The sequence below is a fragment of the Phyllobates terribilis genome, unplaced genomic scaffold (genome assembly GCF_046119375.1).
Source record: "Phyllobates terribilis strain yellow unplaced genomic scaffold, ASM4611937v1 Scaffold_7__3_contigs__length_470593459, whole genome shotgun sequence".
Taxonomy (NCBI): Eukaryota; Metazoa; Chordata; class Amphibia; order Anura; family Dendrobatidae; genus Phyllobates; species Phyllobates terribilis.
In genome coordinates, this window is record NW_027362767.1 from 224,159,230 (window position 1) to 224,179,714 (window position 20,485).

Genomic DNA, 20,485 nt, shown 5'->3' on the forward strand with positions numbered 1-20,485 from the left:
GTCACTGCGCTTGGCATTGCAGACGCCTACTTGATGCTCTCATCTCTGTAGTATAGTGATATCCTTCTCCCTTTAGGGCTCAGCAGCGACCTCCACCTTCTGCTGCTGATTGATACACCCTTGCTCGGTAGTTAGAAACTCTCAGTTTCTCCAGAGAGTCGCCAGTGAAAGCTCTATGTACCTCTGTGCAGGCTTGGAGTACCAGCAGTCGGCTAGTCTCGTCTTTGGTGCCCTTGGAGAATAGTTGGCGTTATCTCTCTGGTGTCTGCTCAAGCTAAGTGTATCTCCTTTGTGTGTTTACCTTGTTGTTTTTAGTTTGTAGTGGGACCTGACTAGTGTTCTCCTCATCCCCTTCCTTTCTAGGGCCAAGCTCTAAGGACATTCAGGGTTTAGGTTCCTGCTCGGCAATAGGTGCAGAACCTATACAAGGTCGATAGGGTAGTCAGGGTGATATTAGATCTGCCTAGGGTTCTCCACTCCCCCTTTCCCTAGTTGTTGGGCTCCCTTCTCCCTCTTCCATTTGTTGTACACTTATTCCTTCACCTTGTGTGAAATTCAGCTTCTGCTGATATCACTTCGACAGAGTACGGGCTTCTCTTCCACTCTGCTCTGTTGATGTGGCATGACTGCCAATGTCATGCAGATTGTCAGCCGGATCCCTGCTGCCTAACTGCAGGGAACTGTCTGTCAATCAGCATGACATTGGCAGTCACGCCCCGTCGATAGAGCAGACCGGGGGAAGAAGAGCTGCTTTGCTGACGTGGAGCAGCTGAATTGCCGACAGGAGCGGTCGGTGATGGCTCTGAGCTTGTGCAGAGTTAAGCAGGCAGGATCTTGCCTCTGTTAACAACTACCTGCCTGATTTTTTTTTTTTTTTTTAACTATGGGTCAAAAAACTATGAAATAGTTCTGGACAACTCCTGTAAGAAATAGGCACTGGGTTAAGAACACATGTCCCTGTTCTTCACCTTCTTAAGACATTAGAAAGGAAAAAATGAAAGATACTTTTTCACAATGCTTGACATTCCAGATCTTGAGACAACCGATTAAAAAACATTCCAAATTAGAAAGCTGTTTTTCCATTGGTGGAGACCATTGACAGGTCTGGTCACAAGTTCCTCCTTGAGAGTCCAGAAGAGGACAGGAGAGATGACCCTTCTGGGAGGAAGGCTTTAAGAACAAGTGCAAGAGGAGAACCTGTGATATATTAGTAAGTCATAAAGTCATACCCACAACACAACAAAGATAAAGTGGACAACCCATAGAGGTTCAGCACAACCCGCAGCCAAGTTTAACTTGGGAATAAACGATCCACATACAACATGAGTGTTGAGCCTGATCTAATTATGGAGAATCCTGTTGCATGGGGTAAATGATGTAAGCACATTAAGAGATTTTACAACATGTTAATCAACGTCCTCAGTGGGTGGTGGGTAGTCTGTGAATAATTGGAAATCCAGTACCAGCTTCCGGACAGTGACTGGCACTCCGGTTGTCACGTTAGACAGGGGAAACAATCTTCTGGAACAGATTCTGTCTTTACTATGCACCCAATGGATGGCAGACATTCAACCATGGGCTTAAAATTTACACTTTGAGGGGTTTTCTCGGAACCAAAAGGTTCACTCAACTGAGGCTCAGCTGCCAGTAGAGCAGTAGATAAGGATGTGCCTTCTTGGGAGACCTAGTGGTCAAAAAAACTTATTTATCACAATAACAATGGATAATACCCACGTTTTAGCGTTGCTTACTAAGCATAGATCTAGAAGAATTGTTGGGTATCTAGCTAATAAGACCACCATAAATCCAGAGACTCGGCTGCGCTCTCCACACTGTAGCTCTACCTGCTGAGACTGTGCTTTGTATGAGCACAAGATCACCTGCGGCAGGAGGATTTCCATCGCAGTAAAGGCAGAATAGTTTTATAGTGAATGGAGTTAAATAGCAATGATAAGAAAAAAAAAGGACTAGAAAGAAAGAAGAGAAAGAAAGAAAGAAAAGAATGAAGAGAAAGAAAGAAGAGAAAGAAAGAAGAGAAAGAAAGAAGAGAAAGAAAGAAAAGAAAGAAGAGAAAGAAAGAAGAGAAAGAAAGAAGAGAAAGAAAGAAGAGAAAGAAAGAAAGAGAAAGAAAGAAGAGAAAGAAAGAGAAAAAAAGAAGAGAAGAAAGAAGAGAAAAAGAAGAGAAAGAAAGAAAGCAAAGAAAAAAAGAGAATGAAAGGAAATAAAGAAGAGAAAGAAAGGAAATAAAGAGAAAGAAAAAAAGAGGAACTGAAAAGAAAGAATAAAGAAAAAGAAAGAAAGAAATGAAGGGAGAAAAGGAGAAAAAAAAGAAGAAAGGAAGAAAGAACATGTAGAGAAGAGAATAAAGAAAGGAAAAAAAAAGAAAAAGGAAATAAAAGAAAAGTAAAAGAGGAAGAGAAACGAATGAAAGAAAAAGAAAAAAAAATAGAAGGAAAGAAAAAAGATCAAAAAATACAAACACAGAAAATCAAATAAAGAAGAGAAAGAAAATAAAGGCCAGAAAAGGAAAGACAGCGGCTCCACTTCCTCAGACTATCTGCTTTGTATAAGCACAAGCTCACTTGTTATTGGACGATTTCCACTGATGTAAAGGCAAAATAGTTATAGTGAATGCAAGTAAATAACAAGGGATAAGAAGAAAAAAAAAAGAAAGAATGAAATAGTAAGAAAGAAAATGAAGAGAAGAGAATAAGGCTGTGTGCCCACGTAGCATTTTTCAAGCGTATATGCTGCGGAATTTCCGCAGCGTAAACGCTTGAAAAACGCATGTATATCCGCACCCCATGGTCCCCAATGGGATTCCGCAACTTTTATGCACATGTTGCGGATTTTTCCGCAGCGTTTATGCCGCGTTCAAAAATCCGCAGCATGTCATTTAATTTTGCGTTTCTGCAAGCGGAATTGCCTTTGTCCAATGCATAAAAAACGCAAGGCAATTCCGCATGTGGAAAACGCGTGATAAACGCGCGAAAAATGCGCGATAAACGCGTGCGGAATTCCACATGCGTTTTTCCGGGAGAGGACTTGCATTTATGAAGCAGAAATTTTCTGCTTCATAAATGCAACGTGGGCACATAGCCTAAAGGAAATTAAAAAAAAGAAGGGAAGAAAGAATGGAAATAAAAGAAAAGATGAAGAAATAAAGAGTGAAAAAAAGAAAGAGAAAGTAAAGGAAAAAAAAGAAAAGAAATCAAGAAAGGAAATAAAAGAAAAGAGGAAGGGAAAGGAATGAAAGAAAAAAGAAAAAGAAAGATGGAAAGAAAAAGAAACAGATAGAAAAACAAAGAAAGAAGAGAAAGAAAATAAAAAAGGAACAGAAAGAAATTACAAGAAAGCAAAGACAGCAGCTCTGCCTGCTCAGACTCTGCTTTGTAGAAGCACAAGCTCACTTGGTGCGATGATTTCCATTGAAGTAAAGGCAGAATAGTGAATGCAACTAAACAACTGAAGAAAGAAAGAAAAGAAAGAGAGAAAAATGTAAAGAGAGAGAGAGAGAGAGAAAGAAAGAAAAAAAGAAAGAAAGAAAGAAAGAAAGAAAGAAAGAAAGAAAGAAAGAAAGAGAAAGCTTAACAAATACTATAAAAATTGAGCTTACTGTGGTTCAATCATGATCACCACAAAGTCCATAAATGGTACAAGGCAATACATTCATAGATCAGCTATAATACTGGTAGCAACTTAAACAAGAAAATAAAATGCAGCACAATTACAATACGTGCCATGGGCAAATAAAAAAAAAGTGCTGTCAATGTGACCATTTCATCGGTTTGCAGACATCACACAAGCCACTCAGTCGAAGGTTGGGAATTCACACCTATAAGTCACAGTTTCTAAGCATATCAAAAAAAAAAAAATAAGTGGGACATGATTTATAAATGTTGCCAGCTCCCGACACTGCTACGCTGGGATGTGAACATGCAGAATCGCAGCAACAGGTTCAACCCCAAGATGCAAAGTGTGAAGAAGAAAATAGAAACAATGCCAGTGCTAAAACTGCCACTCCTGATAAGCAGCAGCCGCATTCATTGTCTCTCTCGTTGCCTTAGAAGATACATAAGAAAAGATTTGCTGACATCCATTTCCACATTTTAGTATATGTTGGTGGTTGCAGTGGGTTTCCTCCAGGTTCTCCAGTTTCCTCCCACACTCCAAAGACATACTGATAGGGAATGTAGATTGTGAGCCCCAATGGGGACAGTGATGATAATGTCTGTAAAGTGCTGTGGAATTAATGGCGCCATATACCATAAAATGAATAAAATAAATAAATAAAAACTAGCCACACATGTACAGTGACACCAGAAGAACGACTATCAAGTGTTCTCCTAACTATCTTACAAAGAATGAACATTCATGGACAAATGATCTCTCATCTGATTCTTGCATGAAAATTTCTAACATGGCTGACTTTGTAGCAGACGATGACGGACAAAAGTAACGTTTTCATCCACCACATGTGTGGGTACTTAAAGAGTACTGTGGACTGCGCATCACTGTAGACGTCATGCAGATTCACAGCTAGCTCCCCGCAGTTAGGCAGCAGGGAGCCAGCTGTCAATCAGCATGACATTGGCAGCCACACCCCGTCAACAGAGCAGAGGGGAAGAGAAGCCGTTGCCCTGTCGACGTGATGTTAGCGGAAGCTGCTGAATTGCCGGTAGGAGAGGTCTGTGACCGCTGTGTGCTGGCAGAGATAGGCACCGGGCACAACAGGCAGGTAGATAGCAACTACCTGCCTGTAAATTCTTATGCCCCTAGTATTAAAAAATGTAAATATTCCCAGATAACGCCTTTAACCAAAAGGAAACTTTGTCTTGAACACATTTTCCTTTCCTAGTCTCAGCTACTTCCTTCCATCATGTCAATCTATGATCAGTTCCAAAAGATGAACATTTTAAGAGCAAAAAAAAAAAGCAATTGGGTTTGATCAAAATAGGTTCACCCAAAAGAATGGCACTTAGAAAGTCTGAGTATATTAGAGATCGGAGTGATACACGATAACACTGTAAGGGCATGTGCAAAGCACCAGAGACCCTGAGGGTGGGGAGTCGACACGAACTTCTTGTTTATTGGGAGGATTTTGCAGTGGATCATTGCTAAGTTGTACCAATTACCATACAGCTAGAAATTTAAATATTATTTACATCAGGTTTTTCAATTCATTGTGTTTTTAACCATTTTTGATATTTTTTTTCCAATTTTCAGTAAAACTGTCTATATTGTAGGAATTCAAGCTCTCTGGTAGCCGTTTGAGTACACAAGGGCACTTGGTTCTTATGTAAATCAGTCTTAGGTTTATTATCCGTCATAATCTTCCTTTCACTGGTTAGGCAAAGATATAATACGGACTCACCCATGCAGCAATGCAGGCACTGCTTTCAGCTCAGTTTGGTCAGCAATCGTGGTCACTCTCCAGCTTCAGCACATCAGACACACCTGAGCCAACCCAGCTACCTTTTATAGGACCTGCAAGACCCGGCTGGAGTGTATGGGAGCGACCATTCCCACCCAAGCTCTTTTGGTCACTCCCAAGTCCTGGACCCAAAATCCAGTCCACTAAAAATCCTCTAAGTAACCTGCTGTTACTGGAGCGCTCTATTCTGGGACCTACATCACCACGGTTACATATACATGCCATCCAGGATTTTATCTCTTGCTTCCCTACCATATATATAAAAAAATATTCTGAAATCTTCACACTAAGTCTTATGCTGGACTTGTACTTCCTGGTCTGTACAGCAGACTTTTCAGCAGTCTCATTATCATCACTGACAGAATTACAAAGGTAACGCCTCGGTACACAGCTCTGCCGTACTGTGTTAGTTCTAAGTTCGGCTGTGCTGTGCTAGTTCTGATCTCAGTGCAGAGCTGTGTGTGATTATGAAAGCAAAGAGGTAATCATTACACTGGTAACTCCTCCTTTCATTTACAGTAAGCTCTGGAGGCGGAGTCTCAGGGAGATCTATGTCCGGCCCATAGATCTTAACTGCTCATTTACATATTACGAAAAATGTGGATTTCTCTGAATTAAAACATCAGATCGCAGATATCAAGGTGTCATTTTATTCCGCTTCCTATAACCTACATGCCCCTATACACGGCTTAGGAGGGTTGATGCTACTGACAGATTCCCTTTAAGCAAATGAACCTGGAAGTGTATTGGTAGTGGGCCGATATACTAGATGTCCTGGCCGGTCCATTCCCAATGCACCTCCAGCTTCATATGCATAAAAACTTTCTGTTTTTTTTTCTCTGCACTGGGGCAATACAGATATGCACGAACTTGTATTTTAATGACCTACACCGCCATTTGTTTTTAGTTACATTAAACATCCTAAAAGATACCTTTTAAAGGGTAGGTTCACACTTACAGGATTTGCCGCTGAAATTTTTTAGAGCAAAGTTGTAAGAATCCACGGGTAAATCTGCAGCATCAAATTGTTAAGATCCTGATGCAGATTGCATAAAATAGTTACAGTAATATCTATCTATCTATCTATCTATCTATATCTATATATATATGTGTGTATGTATCTGTATCTATATATCTATATCTAGCTAGTGGAGCTTCTGTTTGGTCCCCTTCTAGACTCGTCACATTAGCGCTACCGAGGATTTAAATTCATGCATTAAAACATATCCATAGTCCATAATTAATTTTTTGTGGTATACGATCACTGACCGGCTGCTCACATCTTATATAATAGTACAATCTATCACTGCATTAATATACAACGAGCCCCAAACAACAAAAGAAGTAACAGGAGCGGGATCCTGTGATTGATTCCACTGGTGCGCTGCAGGTTCGTACATTGTAACACTCCTTGGGCCGGACTAATGAGTGCAAATGGAAATGAGAACACCTTGACTGAGAGAGTACTCCAGTTCATTTCACACCATCTCCAGCGCAAACATCCCCAGATCCGCAATCTATCATCTCCAGCCTCCTGCCAGCTCACCGCAGTCTCTTAGGAAAACTATAGCGTATTTTTTTTTGTCAAGCAGCTATTGGAAGTTTATGATCAATATTAGAAAAAGAGAGCCACATTGCCTCCATTTACATATGGATAAATCATTCATTTCTGTATACTTTATGGTCACATTACAATAACCAGCATACAATATGGTGCATGTAGTATGCATGTTTTTTTTTGTTTTTTTTTTATGAATACATTACATATGTGATATTACCACAAAGCTAAAATACAAGCCACCGCTACATTTTAATAATTTTAAAGGGAATCTATCAGCAGGTTTTTGCTATGGAATCTAAGAGCAGCATGATGTAGAGGCAGAGACCCTGATTCCAACGAGATCTCATTTACTGGGCTGCTTGCTGTAGTTTTGATAAAATCCGTTCTCTATCCTGTAGATCAGTATGCTGAGCTGTGTATAACCCCGCCCGCACCACTGATTGGCAGCTTCATGTGTACACTATCAGCAAGCTGCCAATCAGTGTTGGGGGCGGGGTTATACAGAGCAGCAGGACTAGGAGGCACGCAACACCTAGTCCTGCAGTGATAATCACCTGCTTATAAAATGCTGATTGTATTAAAACTACAGCATTATGTAGAGAAATATTTCTATGTGAGAAATATATCTTACTCAAAGAAAAGTGAATAGACACTCAGGAAATTCAATATAAAATATATTTTTTTAATTAATACATGAAGATAAAAACTAGGGGAAAAATTACATAAATAGGAAATTTACACGGGAAAGACGTAATCCCAAAAAAGCATGTGGGGAGTGGGTTTGTTAAATAAGTAATGATTTCCCTGATTCATATTCAGTCATGGGCGGGCGCAGCATTCACTCACTGTTGGCGCCGCCCATGTATTTGAATCCTGCTCCTGGCAAGCGCTATTATTGTGGGGCGCAGGCGAACTTGTATATGTCCGGCTGCCTGCGCAGCGAGGCTGTGTGATTACCAGCTTCACTGCGCATTCGCGGGGAACATAGCGCGTCATAGCGCATGCGCAGTGGTGGGGGCGGGGTTACACAGAGCAGCAGGACTAGGAGGCAAGCAACACCTAGTCCTGCAGTGATGATCTCCTGCTTATAAAATGCTGATTGTACTAAAACTACAGCAAGCTGCAGAGCAAGTGACACATTAATTGAATCAGGCTCTCTCACCATACATGCACTTGCACCTCCCTAGACAATGACGGCGCTCACAAACCAGAGGCGGGGGGATAGGGTCAGAGGCAAGTGTGCCATCCTTTGCACTAGCGAATCATCTACATAAGATGACAAAGATAGATTTCTCAAAAATAGTAAAAAGGATTTCTACAAGCAAGGTATGGATTTATTCAGCATTACAGCGCCTTTACATACATGCCCTTAGCTTGGGGTATACAATCATGATAAGTTCCCTTTCATTTTAGACTCATCGGAAAGTCATTCTTTATGTTGCGAAAATAATAAATATTTTCTTTGCTTGATTTTTTTTTTTTTTCTGCTCTGATGAAGTTACAATGGAAAAAATGAAATAAAATTGTGTTCCAAAACATGGGTTTGATGATAGTTTTACACTGGCAGGGTTTATGGAAACCTCCTACTGAGCTCCAAGTCTTCGTGGTGCCCAGGAAAATGCGATAAAAGAAACGTTTCTGACTCCCTAATTTTTCACGATCCTCTAAAATCAGTAGTAAAGGACAAGCAAACATAATGTTCTTGGCGTCGCTATTTGTCACTGAGAATGCCGAACGCTTCGCAAACTTTATCCTTCAAGGAGATCATCTCTTCTAAGCCAATGATCTCAAAGCCTTTGTTAAGTTCACCGAACAGGATCAGGATCGTTGAGACTTCCTAGACTGGACAGCAAATCCGTGCAAGTATGTGGCAATGCCAAAGCAAAGGGATCTATCATCGCCTGTCTATGGGCATTAGGCTTCCAGGTTTCAGGAAAGCTGAAGGAACTACTTTAATGGAGCTAAACAACTACTATTGGTGAGAAGAATAAAGTTTTTCCCTACACAAGTTTTGTCATCCTGCATTAATTAGAAAAGAGCTAAAAGAGTCATGGAGGAGGTTCTTCTCTTTTGAACAGTGGAGCTGGTCCATTCCTGGCTGGATTGACATCCCTCCGGTCACTTCATTGGCATCCGTAGTAAAGCGGGCTTGGCCTCGATGTCATCTATATACTGCAAATGCCCTGAATAACCCTAGAAATGGCTTGTGATTATGTATGCTGGGCCAGAAAGAGACTGTTCAGAAGAGAGGAAACACCTCTCTGACTCTCTCAGTCATTTGCATACTTCATGTTAAAACTTCTTTTTTTTTTTTTAAATAATGCAGGAACACAATGTTTGTATAGGGACATGTTCAGAAACATTAATTTCCATACTATAAAACCTTAGTAAGCATTAATTGGGGTAAAAAAATCCTTAAAGAAGATCTGCCACTGGAACAATTGTGACCGTTTTTATTTAAACTTACTTTATTCCCGCTGATCCCGATTATTCCGTGTTGCGGTTTTTGTTTTATCCTTTTTAAATCTGCCATACAACTCCAGAGATATGGGGCCTTTTTGTTTTAGCATGCATTTATATGGCCTTTACCAAAAAGGTGGGGTTTACAGGACTCGGACTCTTTGGGGGCATGTCTTTTGGATGCTCTACATTATTACCCTGTGAGCCATGTCCCCTTTGCAAAGATAATAAAAATAATCACTAAATAAATAATCCCATATCTATGGAACTGTATTGCAGATTTAAAAAAAAAAAAAAAAAAAGGACAAAAAAACATAAAAATCAGGGGAGCAGCAGGAATATAAAAAGAGCATAAACTGGCTACGCTTGTCCCGGTCCTCTTTAAAGATTGCAGTTTCAAGAGGAGTAGAAATGTATAGATAAATTGACAAAGGGGAGTGTATCTAGACGAGATGACACTCTCCAATCAGTGGTCATAGCTTCAGACTGTCGGAAAAGAATAACCCATACACTTCTAAAGGTGAATGAGACTGTTCACACATTGCATTTTTTTTCCAGCATTTTTTTGCTGCAGCAAAACCTGATCTCTTGGCAGGAAAGAAGCTGCATCAAAAACTCAGGTTTTGGTGCATTTTTTGGTGCGTTTTTCAGGATCCCAATGTTCAGTTTTGCTTCCATCACAGAAGCATGAACACAGGTCACCAATGCAAGACATATGTGTAACCATATTAACCATAATTTTAAACAGTGGGAGAAGTAAATTATTCAGGTATAGTTTACCTAAGACACTGGCAATGCATTGAGTTAATATGACATGATTTACTTTCACACTATGGTTTGCCATTGAGTTGCTCAGGGCAATGTTCAATTTCACACCTCCATGGGCCATAGGTATTGTTCAATCTCACACCTAGCTCAGCCAATGTTTACACTTCTCCACATCACTAATTTAATTAAACTCTCCTAATACAAACTACCATCTCAGTGACCAAGACAAGATGGTAAAATCACAAAAATAAATGTGTTTCACATGCTGTCGTACTTGCATATTTTCACTAAAAACGCAGCAAAACCTGATAAATATGTTCACTACTACTTTTTTCACTACTCATTAATGGGTGAAAAACGCTGAAAAAAACGTCAAACAAAGTGGCATGCTCTATTCTGTAAAAAAAACATGCAATGCACAAAATCCTGGTTAAAAAAAAAAAACAAGATGTGTGCATGAGATTTCTGGAATCTCATAGACTTTTCTGATACTGTAAAATGCAGCTGAAAATTTGCATAAAAAATGCATCATAAAATGCTGAAAAAACAAAGATGTGTGAGCATAGCCTAACAAAGGAACAGCACAACAGTAAATTCTAAGAAAATGTGCTCCATAATTGTTATATTATGAAAATACAAGTATTAAGCGACAACAAACGGGTGGGGAGAGATGGCATATACTCTTCAAGTGAATCTGTCAGCAGGATTTCACACTCTAAACTGTTTATATGAGCATTTATACATTTCACAATCAAGTCCAGCAATACCTTTACATGGCCAGTCCGTTCCTCCGTTACTGAGAAATCAGCATTTGAATTGATGCAACTGAGGCTGAAGAGCTAGTATAGATCGGAAGCCTCTGTCACTCCAGCGCCTCTGTCACTCCACTCTATTCCCTTCCCAGCGCCGCCTCTTCCTGCTTGACTGAGACTCTAAGTTGTGAGACTTCAGGCAAAGGAGCCTTCAGTGAAGCAGGAAGAGGCGTGGAATAGAGCTGGAGTGACAGAGGCGTGGAATAGAGCTGGAGTGACAGAGGCCTCCAAAGTTCTTCAACCTCATTTGCATATCAATTCAAATGCTGTTTTCTCAGTAACGCACCGACCATGTAAAGCTATTGCTGGACTGGTCGTTAAAAGGGCTACATGTGCATATAAATAGTTTGGGGTATAAAATCCTACTGAAAGATTCCCTTTAAATTAGAAGCATATTACCTGCCTAGAAACAGATATAACTAAGACACCACTTAAAATAATTTTTATTAAGTTGATATCAGACGACTCAAGGACATAAAAGTGGACAATTTCTCCTGGACAGAGAATTGTGGAAAGTCACTACAAGGAGACACAAAATCGATTATTTTACGGAGGTGGATAATACCATCCATTGATTGATACCAAATAGTAATAACATCTGAAAGACAGGCTGCTGTTTAAAGGGGTGAACATTTATGGCATATCCAACTCTGGGATCATATCTATCTTGAGTTTGGGGTCCTATTTTGTGCTCCCATAAAGGAGAGCAGGACATGGATGCAAATACCGCAATCCTTCACTTATCCCCAGCCCAACGGCAGCACTTTGTTGGCCTTTTAGGCATAGCCTACAAAAATTGCATTCTACCTATAATCTAATATAAAACCAAGGACACAACTTCAACTTTAAGCCTTACCCGCTGGCAGAGTTATACCAACTACTAAGTTGTACATGCAGTTAAAAGGCAGTGCCTGTCAGTTGTCCCTTCTTACCGTGTCCTCCATAGAAATCCTGACAGATCACAGAAGCTCCCTTTTGTAAACCAATTCGTGCTTCTTATTTGTTAGGTTAAAGGTTAAATTGGTGACCTCTGCCCTCCTGCCTTGCAGTCTTTCCCTTTTTCTGTATGGCTTTATTTTTTCTTCTGTATTTACATGGATTAGTCGCCTTTCACGCTCAGAAGGAATTCGTTCACAGCCAATGTCTTAGTTCTGGTAGCACAAAAAGCAGCCACAATTATTCAGCGGTAGACAATGACCGTATTGTGGCTTTACAAAACCGTCACCAGACTCTGGCAAGTCTTGTCCTTGCTTCAAAAAAACAATGGGGCAAAAAAAAAAATAAAATTTTTTTATCAAGCACTGAACATAAAGCAAACAAAGCAAGCCTACTGTGAACTTGATGAGGATGTCAGGCATGGAAAGAAGAAAGAGGGAAGATAAATCTACACGAAGAGGGCTTCCCTTAGGAAGATGCAAGGCGGAATTGTAGCCCATGTATTCATTCTTCAGGACACTTCCAACGCAAATCGGAGTAATAGAACATGAACCCGTCCATTGTGACCACTGATCGGTACCTTAGATGCCACCAGTAATACTTTGAGAAATCATCTTTTAGCCCAAATTTGAATGGACACGTTCATTCATGGGCAAAAATTTTACATGAAACAGCCACAGCTATATGAAAAATTGTTCTGGACACCAAAACTTAAAAAAAAATGTGCATGGTTTTTTCTCCCCGATAGGAGCATAAAAATGTTTACGTCGGATTAAGCTTCAACATTAACTTATTTGTATCACAACAGATCATTCTTTAGAAGGGACCTGGCTACAAAAATCACTTTCGTGCACTATGAAGACGGAACCGTTCATTTTTAAGAATATCTGTCACCAGTGCGAGAGTGTCCATTTTTTGATCTTATTCCATTCCTGCTGCTCCCCTTACTATTCGGTTTTTGTTTTTTTTCTAAATCCGCCATAGAGTTTTTTGAAACACGAGCCTTTCTATTCAGTACTAATTTTTATGATCTTTACCAAGGGGGTGTGGCTGACAGTACAATAATGCTGAGCAGCCTAAAGACCCGCCCAAGAGGATCTTGTGAGCCACACCCCCTTGTAAAGACCAGAAAAATAAGCACTAACTAAAAAGGCCCATATCTCTAGAACCGTATGGAGGATTTAAGAAAAACAAAATAAAGCATACTCAGGGGGGCAGCTCAAATAAAATCTGATCAAAAACTGGTCACTTTTGACTTGATAGGTCCGCTTTAACAGGCATGAACCACTGGAACCCTGTGATCAGCTAATAAAAAGTGACCAATGCGGATAAACCCTTTTAACCCCTTCATGCCACAGCCTCTTTACACCTGTCACGCACGGAGTGGGAAACAATAAGTGCAGCACGAAGGGAAGAGGGAGAGGAAGCCCAAACACTAGGGAAAGGGGGAGTGGAGACCCCTAAGCAGATCTGCCTACCCTACCATCACTATATAGGTTCCACACCTATCACTGAGCTGGACCCTAAACCCTGGATGACCCTAGAGCTTGGCCCTAGATAGGGAGGGGGAGGGGTGAGCACTGGTCAGGCTCCACTACAAACTAAAGTCAACAAGGTAGACAAACAAAGGGGATAAACTTAGCTTGAGCAGACACCAGAGGAGTAACGTCAACTGTCCTCCAAGGGCACCAGAGAAGACGCTAGCCGACTGCTAGTGCTCCAAGCCTGTACATCGAAGTATCACCAGCGATTCCCTGGAGCAACCTTAGTGTTTTTAACTCCCAGGCAAGGGTGTGTCAATCAGCAGCAGGAGGGAGGTCGCCGCTGGGTCCTAAAGGCAAAAGGATTAAGAAGGCGTCTGTACTGCCAAGCGCAGTGACCTTCTACAGACAGATTTAGAGCGACTGCCTATTACACCTGACACACCCGTGACACCACCATCCTGACCAAGACAAATTTTAAAATTCTGACCAGTGTATTGTTCTAATGTACCCAAATCTCCATAACTCTATACGACACACTTAACCCTTCAATATTAGAATCATTTAAGCATAGAGACATCGATGAAACAGCTTTACACATACCCCAGTGATATCAGGGCTGTGGAGTCCATAAGCCAAACCTCCGACTCCAACTCCGACTCCGACTCCCTCATACTCGGCTCATGTTTAAGTGATAAATTTACTGTGGCACGGATTCATCTCAGCTAAAAGTCTAGACCCTTAGATCAGGAATAGGACAGACATTTATAGGACATTTCATAACTTTCCCAAATTCTTACAAAAAAAATATTGCCCACAAACTGCATTGAACTACTGCACCCAATTTATTATATATTTTAGGAGTTGCAGTCCATTTTATACCGACTCCGATTCAGACTCCACCAAAATGGACACAGACTCAGACTCCACAGCCCTGAGTGATATAACAAAGTTAAAAACTGAATCAGTTCATGTTCAATTTTGTCTCACTGGCTCCTGAGAAATCAATTTTTTGGATTTTTATGGGGCAAGTCTTCATATACTTTATAAAAAAAAAAAGTTTGTAACTCCCAATGTTTCACCCACAGCAGATCCGATTTCTGAGCAACAATTACTAACTGAGAATTTTAGGAAGTTCATATATTTCTGAAGAAGTAAGCGTACGATCAAAGTTTCGTTTCATGACTCCAAGTGACCTTTTTGAATTTTTGAGTACATGTATTTTAAAATTAAGGAAAATAAAACTTTATAAAAACTCGAGACTCTCTCACGCCAAAGAAAAAAAAAATAAATAAATAAATAAAAATCTACTCTAAATTTAGAAGTAGATATAATCAAAGCTTAATCTGTCAGTCTTGTGCATAGAATACTTTTGCATATTAGGATCCTGCAAATCTTGATTTTTTTTGCAAGATTTCTGCAATGATTCTAGAGGACCATTACAGAAAGTTTGCGAGTCATTTAACTCAGTTTTCAGAGAGGAAACTGAGCAGAAACTCCAAGTTTTTGCAGCGTTTTGAATTTTTGAGGAGAATTTGGAAAATTTTCGTTCAGTTTCAGTTAAAAAAAAAATCCTAAAAAAACTCACATCCCTTAAGTTTAAAATGCTCGTACTAAAGTAGATCTTTGTGCCCCATGTCAGACTGAGCAGGAGACTATAATTATAAGGACACTTTACAGTGAATGCGTCACCAGATTTCACAATGCAAACTGCATACATTAAATAGATCTGATGAGGCTGGTTTACTTAATTGAAAATCAATGTAGATTTTCGACATAATCATCCTTTGTGAAATTTTTCCCATCTGACGTCAAAATGCAAAGCTTGATGCCAGGATTTTGTAGCCATCCTGACACTGATTTTCAATGTAAGTACACAAATCTCATCAGGTGTAAGATCTATTTAATAATGTTTGCAGTTTGTATTGTGATCGCCTTGAAGTTTTGATCTGACCGTCTGATTAGAGTAGTATTCTTCTAGTGCTTGCATTGAATACCTCCAAGAAAGAGGATACACTGGTAGTAGGATTTAAAGGGGTTGTCCGGCCTCAGGCTACAAGTCTGCAGTCACTCTCTGGAACTGAAAACTTGTGAATCCTCACATCGTGCACGGTGAGGATTCTCTAGTGCTGGCGCCGGACCGGTGACTTGAGATATGTGATTTGCATACATCCGGTCACTTGCCGACTAGACGTGCACGGCCTTGCTCAATGCAAGTGTATTGAGGGAGCCGGCCATGTCTAGTCGTAATGTGGACAGAAGTATGCAAATTGTATTCTTGAGATCACATGACCCCCTGCTCCCAGCGACGGCAAATCCTTGCAGCATGCGAAGATGCGCAAGTCTGCAGTCACATAAGGCTGGACAACCCCTCTTTAAAAGTAACTACATTTTTATAACCAATTTTATAATTTCAATGCATCTAAAATAGATATAAAATATATCCACTATAAAATATATTATAACAATATAATATATACACACTATAGAATTATACTTTGTGGGAAATAAAAAAAAAAAATAATAATTAATTTAATTATTATAATTAATTGATAAATAATTAAATAAATATTTTAATTACATAATAAATAATTAAAAATTATTTTAAAAAAATTCTGATATTTTGGAGTTTACAGCCCCCATGCGGTCTTGTGTGTTGCTATGGTTACAGACTACAAATAAATACTGTATACAGTTCCATCCCAAAGTGATGTGTTCCTCTTCCACCTGCCCATTCTTTTAGACAACCGACAGACAGTAGGAGGAGAGAGGGATGGATGACTGACGGATTGGACTAGACAAGGGTTTGCTGAATTTTAAGAGGACACATTCAAGCTGTACATACGAAACTGGTTCAATATCGTCTATTGGATATTGAAGACCGAGGATACAACTTATTGCCGAATGCAATGATTGTGAAAGAAGCCATACAAAAGAATTAAGCTGCGGCCAATGATGGTGATCTTCACAGGCCTCGGGAAAGCCGAGCACACAAATCAACTACCAGGGTAAAAACGGAAGTACTTCAACCGCTCCCAGACTCCTGTAGGAACAGAATTATGGGAAGAGCGAGTCTTTCAGATGCTAATGGGGGGTTCTTTGCCCTCAAACAATGATGAACTGGCTCTGGAGTTAATAGATTTCTGTGGAAGAGATTCATCTCTAATTTTAACAAAGCAGGATGTTTTGGAGGGAAGGGGGAAAAGCGTGTGGTAGAGTTTGTGAAAGAAGCTTTCGCAAGCTTTGTCTTGACACATAAGCTGCATTTCCCTTCCTAATCCTCAACAGGGCATGAATGGAAGGGTTTGTAATAACTCCTTCGTGGCCAGTTTGACTTGGGTCTTAATGCCGTAATTCCACCAATTTGTCTTCTCCATCCTATATCATCAATAGAAAGTATCATCGTCGGGCGGTAGAGAGGGATGGGAGAGTCTGCTCCGATACCATCAAGAACTCATCTCTCTCGGTCTATGATACTAAATACCAATTATCTCACACCCCTCCCTAGAAAGGTAAGGTGAAAACACTCAGGAAATAATAGGACTATAAGATAATGAGCTTGGCTACCAGAACTTCGATGGCTTTTACACAATAAATGCATAAAAACAATTTGAACATATACATTTAGTAGAGTAAAACTATCCGCCAAGGGCAATGCCACCAAATTTCAACCAGTATTTGTTTTTAGAACCATTATTATTATTTAATGGCCTTCAGCTCAATCTCGAGCCATGGATGAACGATCATGTGCAAGCCTAGATAGGTCCACCAGGGTCTTCTCCGCCGTTATTATCGTGATAGTATCTAGCCCCCAAATGCTGGTGTCCCTCTTCTATTCCTTCTAAATATACCTTCTGTAAATTCATGGCTACATTAAAACCGAACTCAAGCCGCTAGACTAAAATCTCATTACAAACCCCATGTATAAAAATATACATTAAAAAAAAGCACCTGGTCTCAAGGACCATCTTCTCCCCAACACTTAAGGACGCTTCATAGAGAAGAGTGGGCAGATGTCTACTGTTAAGCGTCATCTGGAGGTAGTTTCAGGCCGTCCCTTTTCCCTATGAGGTCACAACAGTCCAAAAGGGTTTCAACTCATTAATACGAGATGCGATACAGGTCTCATTGTTGTCGGTCCCTGGGAAATCTTCTAGTGTAATATCGGAAAACCTTAAGTTCTCTTGATGCCCAGTACTTCTAGCTATTTCAGTGCTCATTGGGGGTCGTCTTACCAGCTCTTCACTCAACCTGAATGGTAGGTCATCCTACGAGGTTAGACCCTGTTCAGATCGGGTTTGTGATCCGCTAAGATTGTACGACAGAAAGATCCATTCACCCAATGAAGGTCAAAAGAATTGTTATTTTGGCTTTTGTCTGGCCCACAAATGCTGATAATACTGTACAAAAAACAAGAAGGAATAGTGTAATAGACTAAATGGCGGGAGCTTTTACTGGCATAAACCTTGGAGTATCCCCATCTGAAAATGTTAAAGGGGTTGTTCGGTCCAAATCTATAAGTCTGCAGTCTCTCTATGTGACTGCAGACTTATGAATCCCCCCAGCGCATGCACTGTCCATCTGATGGGCGTGGGCCCGCGCCATACTTTTGTATTGAGCAAGGCTGCACCCCATCTAGAGAGGCGGCTGTCCAGTGGGCGCAGCCGTCTAGAGGGCACGGCCCCCGCCCCCAGCGATTGGCCGCTTTCTGCCTATGCATAGTGAACACAGAAAGCAGCCAATCAGTGGTGTTGGCGGGGTTATTCAGAGAACGGCTAGGTCTGCAGCAGATAAAACAGTGATTTTATCAAAACTGCAGCAAGCAGCTTAGTAACTGATACATGGTTGGAAACAAGGTCTCTGCCCCTGTGTCATGCTGCTCTGAAATGGAGTAGCACATACCTGGTGACAGATTCCCTTTTGACAGAAACAAGCCTGGAAACGTACCTTTTTTTTTTGGGGGGGGGGGGGGGGGACTGTTAAAATTAAGGAAATGACTAAAAGAGAAATAAAATTACAAAAAGGTAGAAGACAGAAGGATGAAATCATCTCGGAGAGAAGAATAAGACGATCTAAGCGTAGGAAAGGTTATGGACCATTATAATTCAGAAAGTGAAAAAAAAATATATATATATATACAAAAGAAATAAAAAGGTTTTCTAACAATGGCAGATCTATAAGAGTATGTTTCAGCCATTCAGCAAACACTGTATATTTTAGAAGGATGAGCGCCCAAGATTACAGAGCAACGGCATTGTCGAAAGCCTCAACATGCAACCGGCACAGGATCTTACAGAAGGATAATGGCACCAGCATTGTTCAGAAGTGTGGTAGCGGGGTGAAGATACAGTACCTGGGGGCACTCGCTCTATTACAGCTGCTTAGCAGAGCAGGGAGGCTTCTCCTGGCCAATTCTCCCCACGGTACTCTGTTAAACCCAGAGGGCCACATCCAGCCTGCATAACATCATTAATTGTGTCTCTCAAGAGCCTCCACACTTCAAGATCTAAAACATAGGATGCCCAGACCTTACCTGCCTACAGAAACCGCAGCCCGTCTTGGATGGAGCCAGTCTGCAATAACTAACTTACGTGTACTTGTTTCGTCGCAACTTTACAGAGTGGCTGTGCAAGCTATGAAAGCATGTGGCTATAAGGGTTACATCGACGATATCCTTCAGGGACTGGCGCATTAATGGTAACTTCAAGCTCCATGAAATTTTCTCTACAGTGTGAAAATACTCCACGTCTTTCCACACACTGGTGATTTTCCATTAATTTCATTTACGAAAACATTATAACTAAATCTTCATAATGTCAATAACCAAGAAAGTATCTAACGAACCGTAGAAGGTCATAAAAAAAAGGCAAATACCTTGCTTAGATGCATTTTCTCCAGGACGACTCACTTCCACATAAACTTCAAAGGTGTTCTCTGGGTTTTGCCTGAAATAGAATTAGTTGTCGTTTTAAAGTTTATAAGTGTAAGAGACCTGTTTTTTTTTTTTTTAGCAAATACAGAAAATTATTTTGGTCTATAAGTTCATAGCTCAGTCATGTTCATGGGCATGGCAATGCAATGAAGCAGGTCATACACATTATCCTCCAACCCGGAAACAAAAATCTGTCATGTTAGAAAGGAGCAGACACAGACAGAAGAGGCCCCTGTGCAAGAATAATCTATGGGCCCTTTGCAGTCCAATAGCTCATCATAATGCACAATTCCTCCTGCTTTGGAGGGGATAGTGACTCCCTTTATCTATCGGGAACCTGCACAGACTGCATCAATGCCATGTCCACCCATCTCTGTATTCAAGTAAACTTTGCATGATTACCACATCTGCATGATTTGAGGTTCTGGTATCCGACTCAAACTTTATTCCAAAGTTCAGTTTGGGTACCCAAACTAAATTCTCATTCTCTCTCTTTCTCTTGCAACAGACTTCCCCCAGAACTCGAAACATTACAACGGACTTCCCCCAGAACTCGAAACATTACAACAGACTTCCCCCAGAACTCGAAACATTACAACAGACTTCCCCCAGAACTCGAAACATTACAACAGACTTCCCCCAGAACTCGAAACATTACAACAGACTTCCCCCAGAACTCGAAACATTACAACAGACTTCCCCCAGAACTCGAAACATTACAACAGACTTCCCCCAGAACTCGAAACATTACAACAGACTTCCCCCAGAACTCGAAACATTACAACAGACTTCCCCCAGAACTCGAAACATTACAACAGACTTCCCCCAGAACTCCAAACATTACAACAGACTTCCCCCAGAACTCCAAACATTACAACAGACTTCCCCCAGAACTCCAAACATTACAACAGACTTCCCCCAGAACTCCAAACATTACAACAGACTTCCCCCAGAACTCCAAACATTACAACAGACTTCCCCCAGAACTCCAAACATTACAACAGACTTACAGGAGAAGTCCGTGTTCGGAATTTAGCACCGGCCACTAACTGCTCGGTACGAACGCCAAACTTTTAACTTTGGGTTTGCTCGCCTGTACAC

At 40.7% G+C, this 20,485-nt stretch overlaps 1 protein-coding gene across 4 annotated transcripts in view; it reads right to left on the bottom strand.

Moving 5' to 3' along the window:
• The window catches only part of DENND1A (DENN domain containing 1A), a 754,510-nt gene that overhangs the window by 696,035 nt on the left and 37,990 nt on the right, over positions 1 to 20,485 (bottom strand). For all 4 annotated transcript variants that reach the window (XM_073639759.1, XM_073639756.1, XM_073639757.1 and 1 more), the window contains exon 2: positions 19,327 to 19,397. In XM_073639759.1, the coding sequence (XP_073495860.1) occupies positions 19,327 to 19,397 (71 nt within the window). The remainder of the gene's footprint in view (positions 1 to 19,326; positions 19,398 to 20,485) is intronic.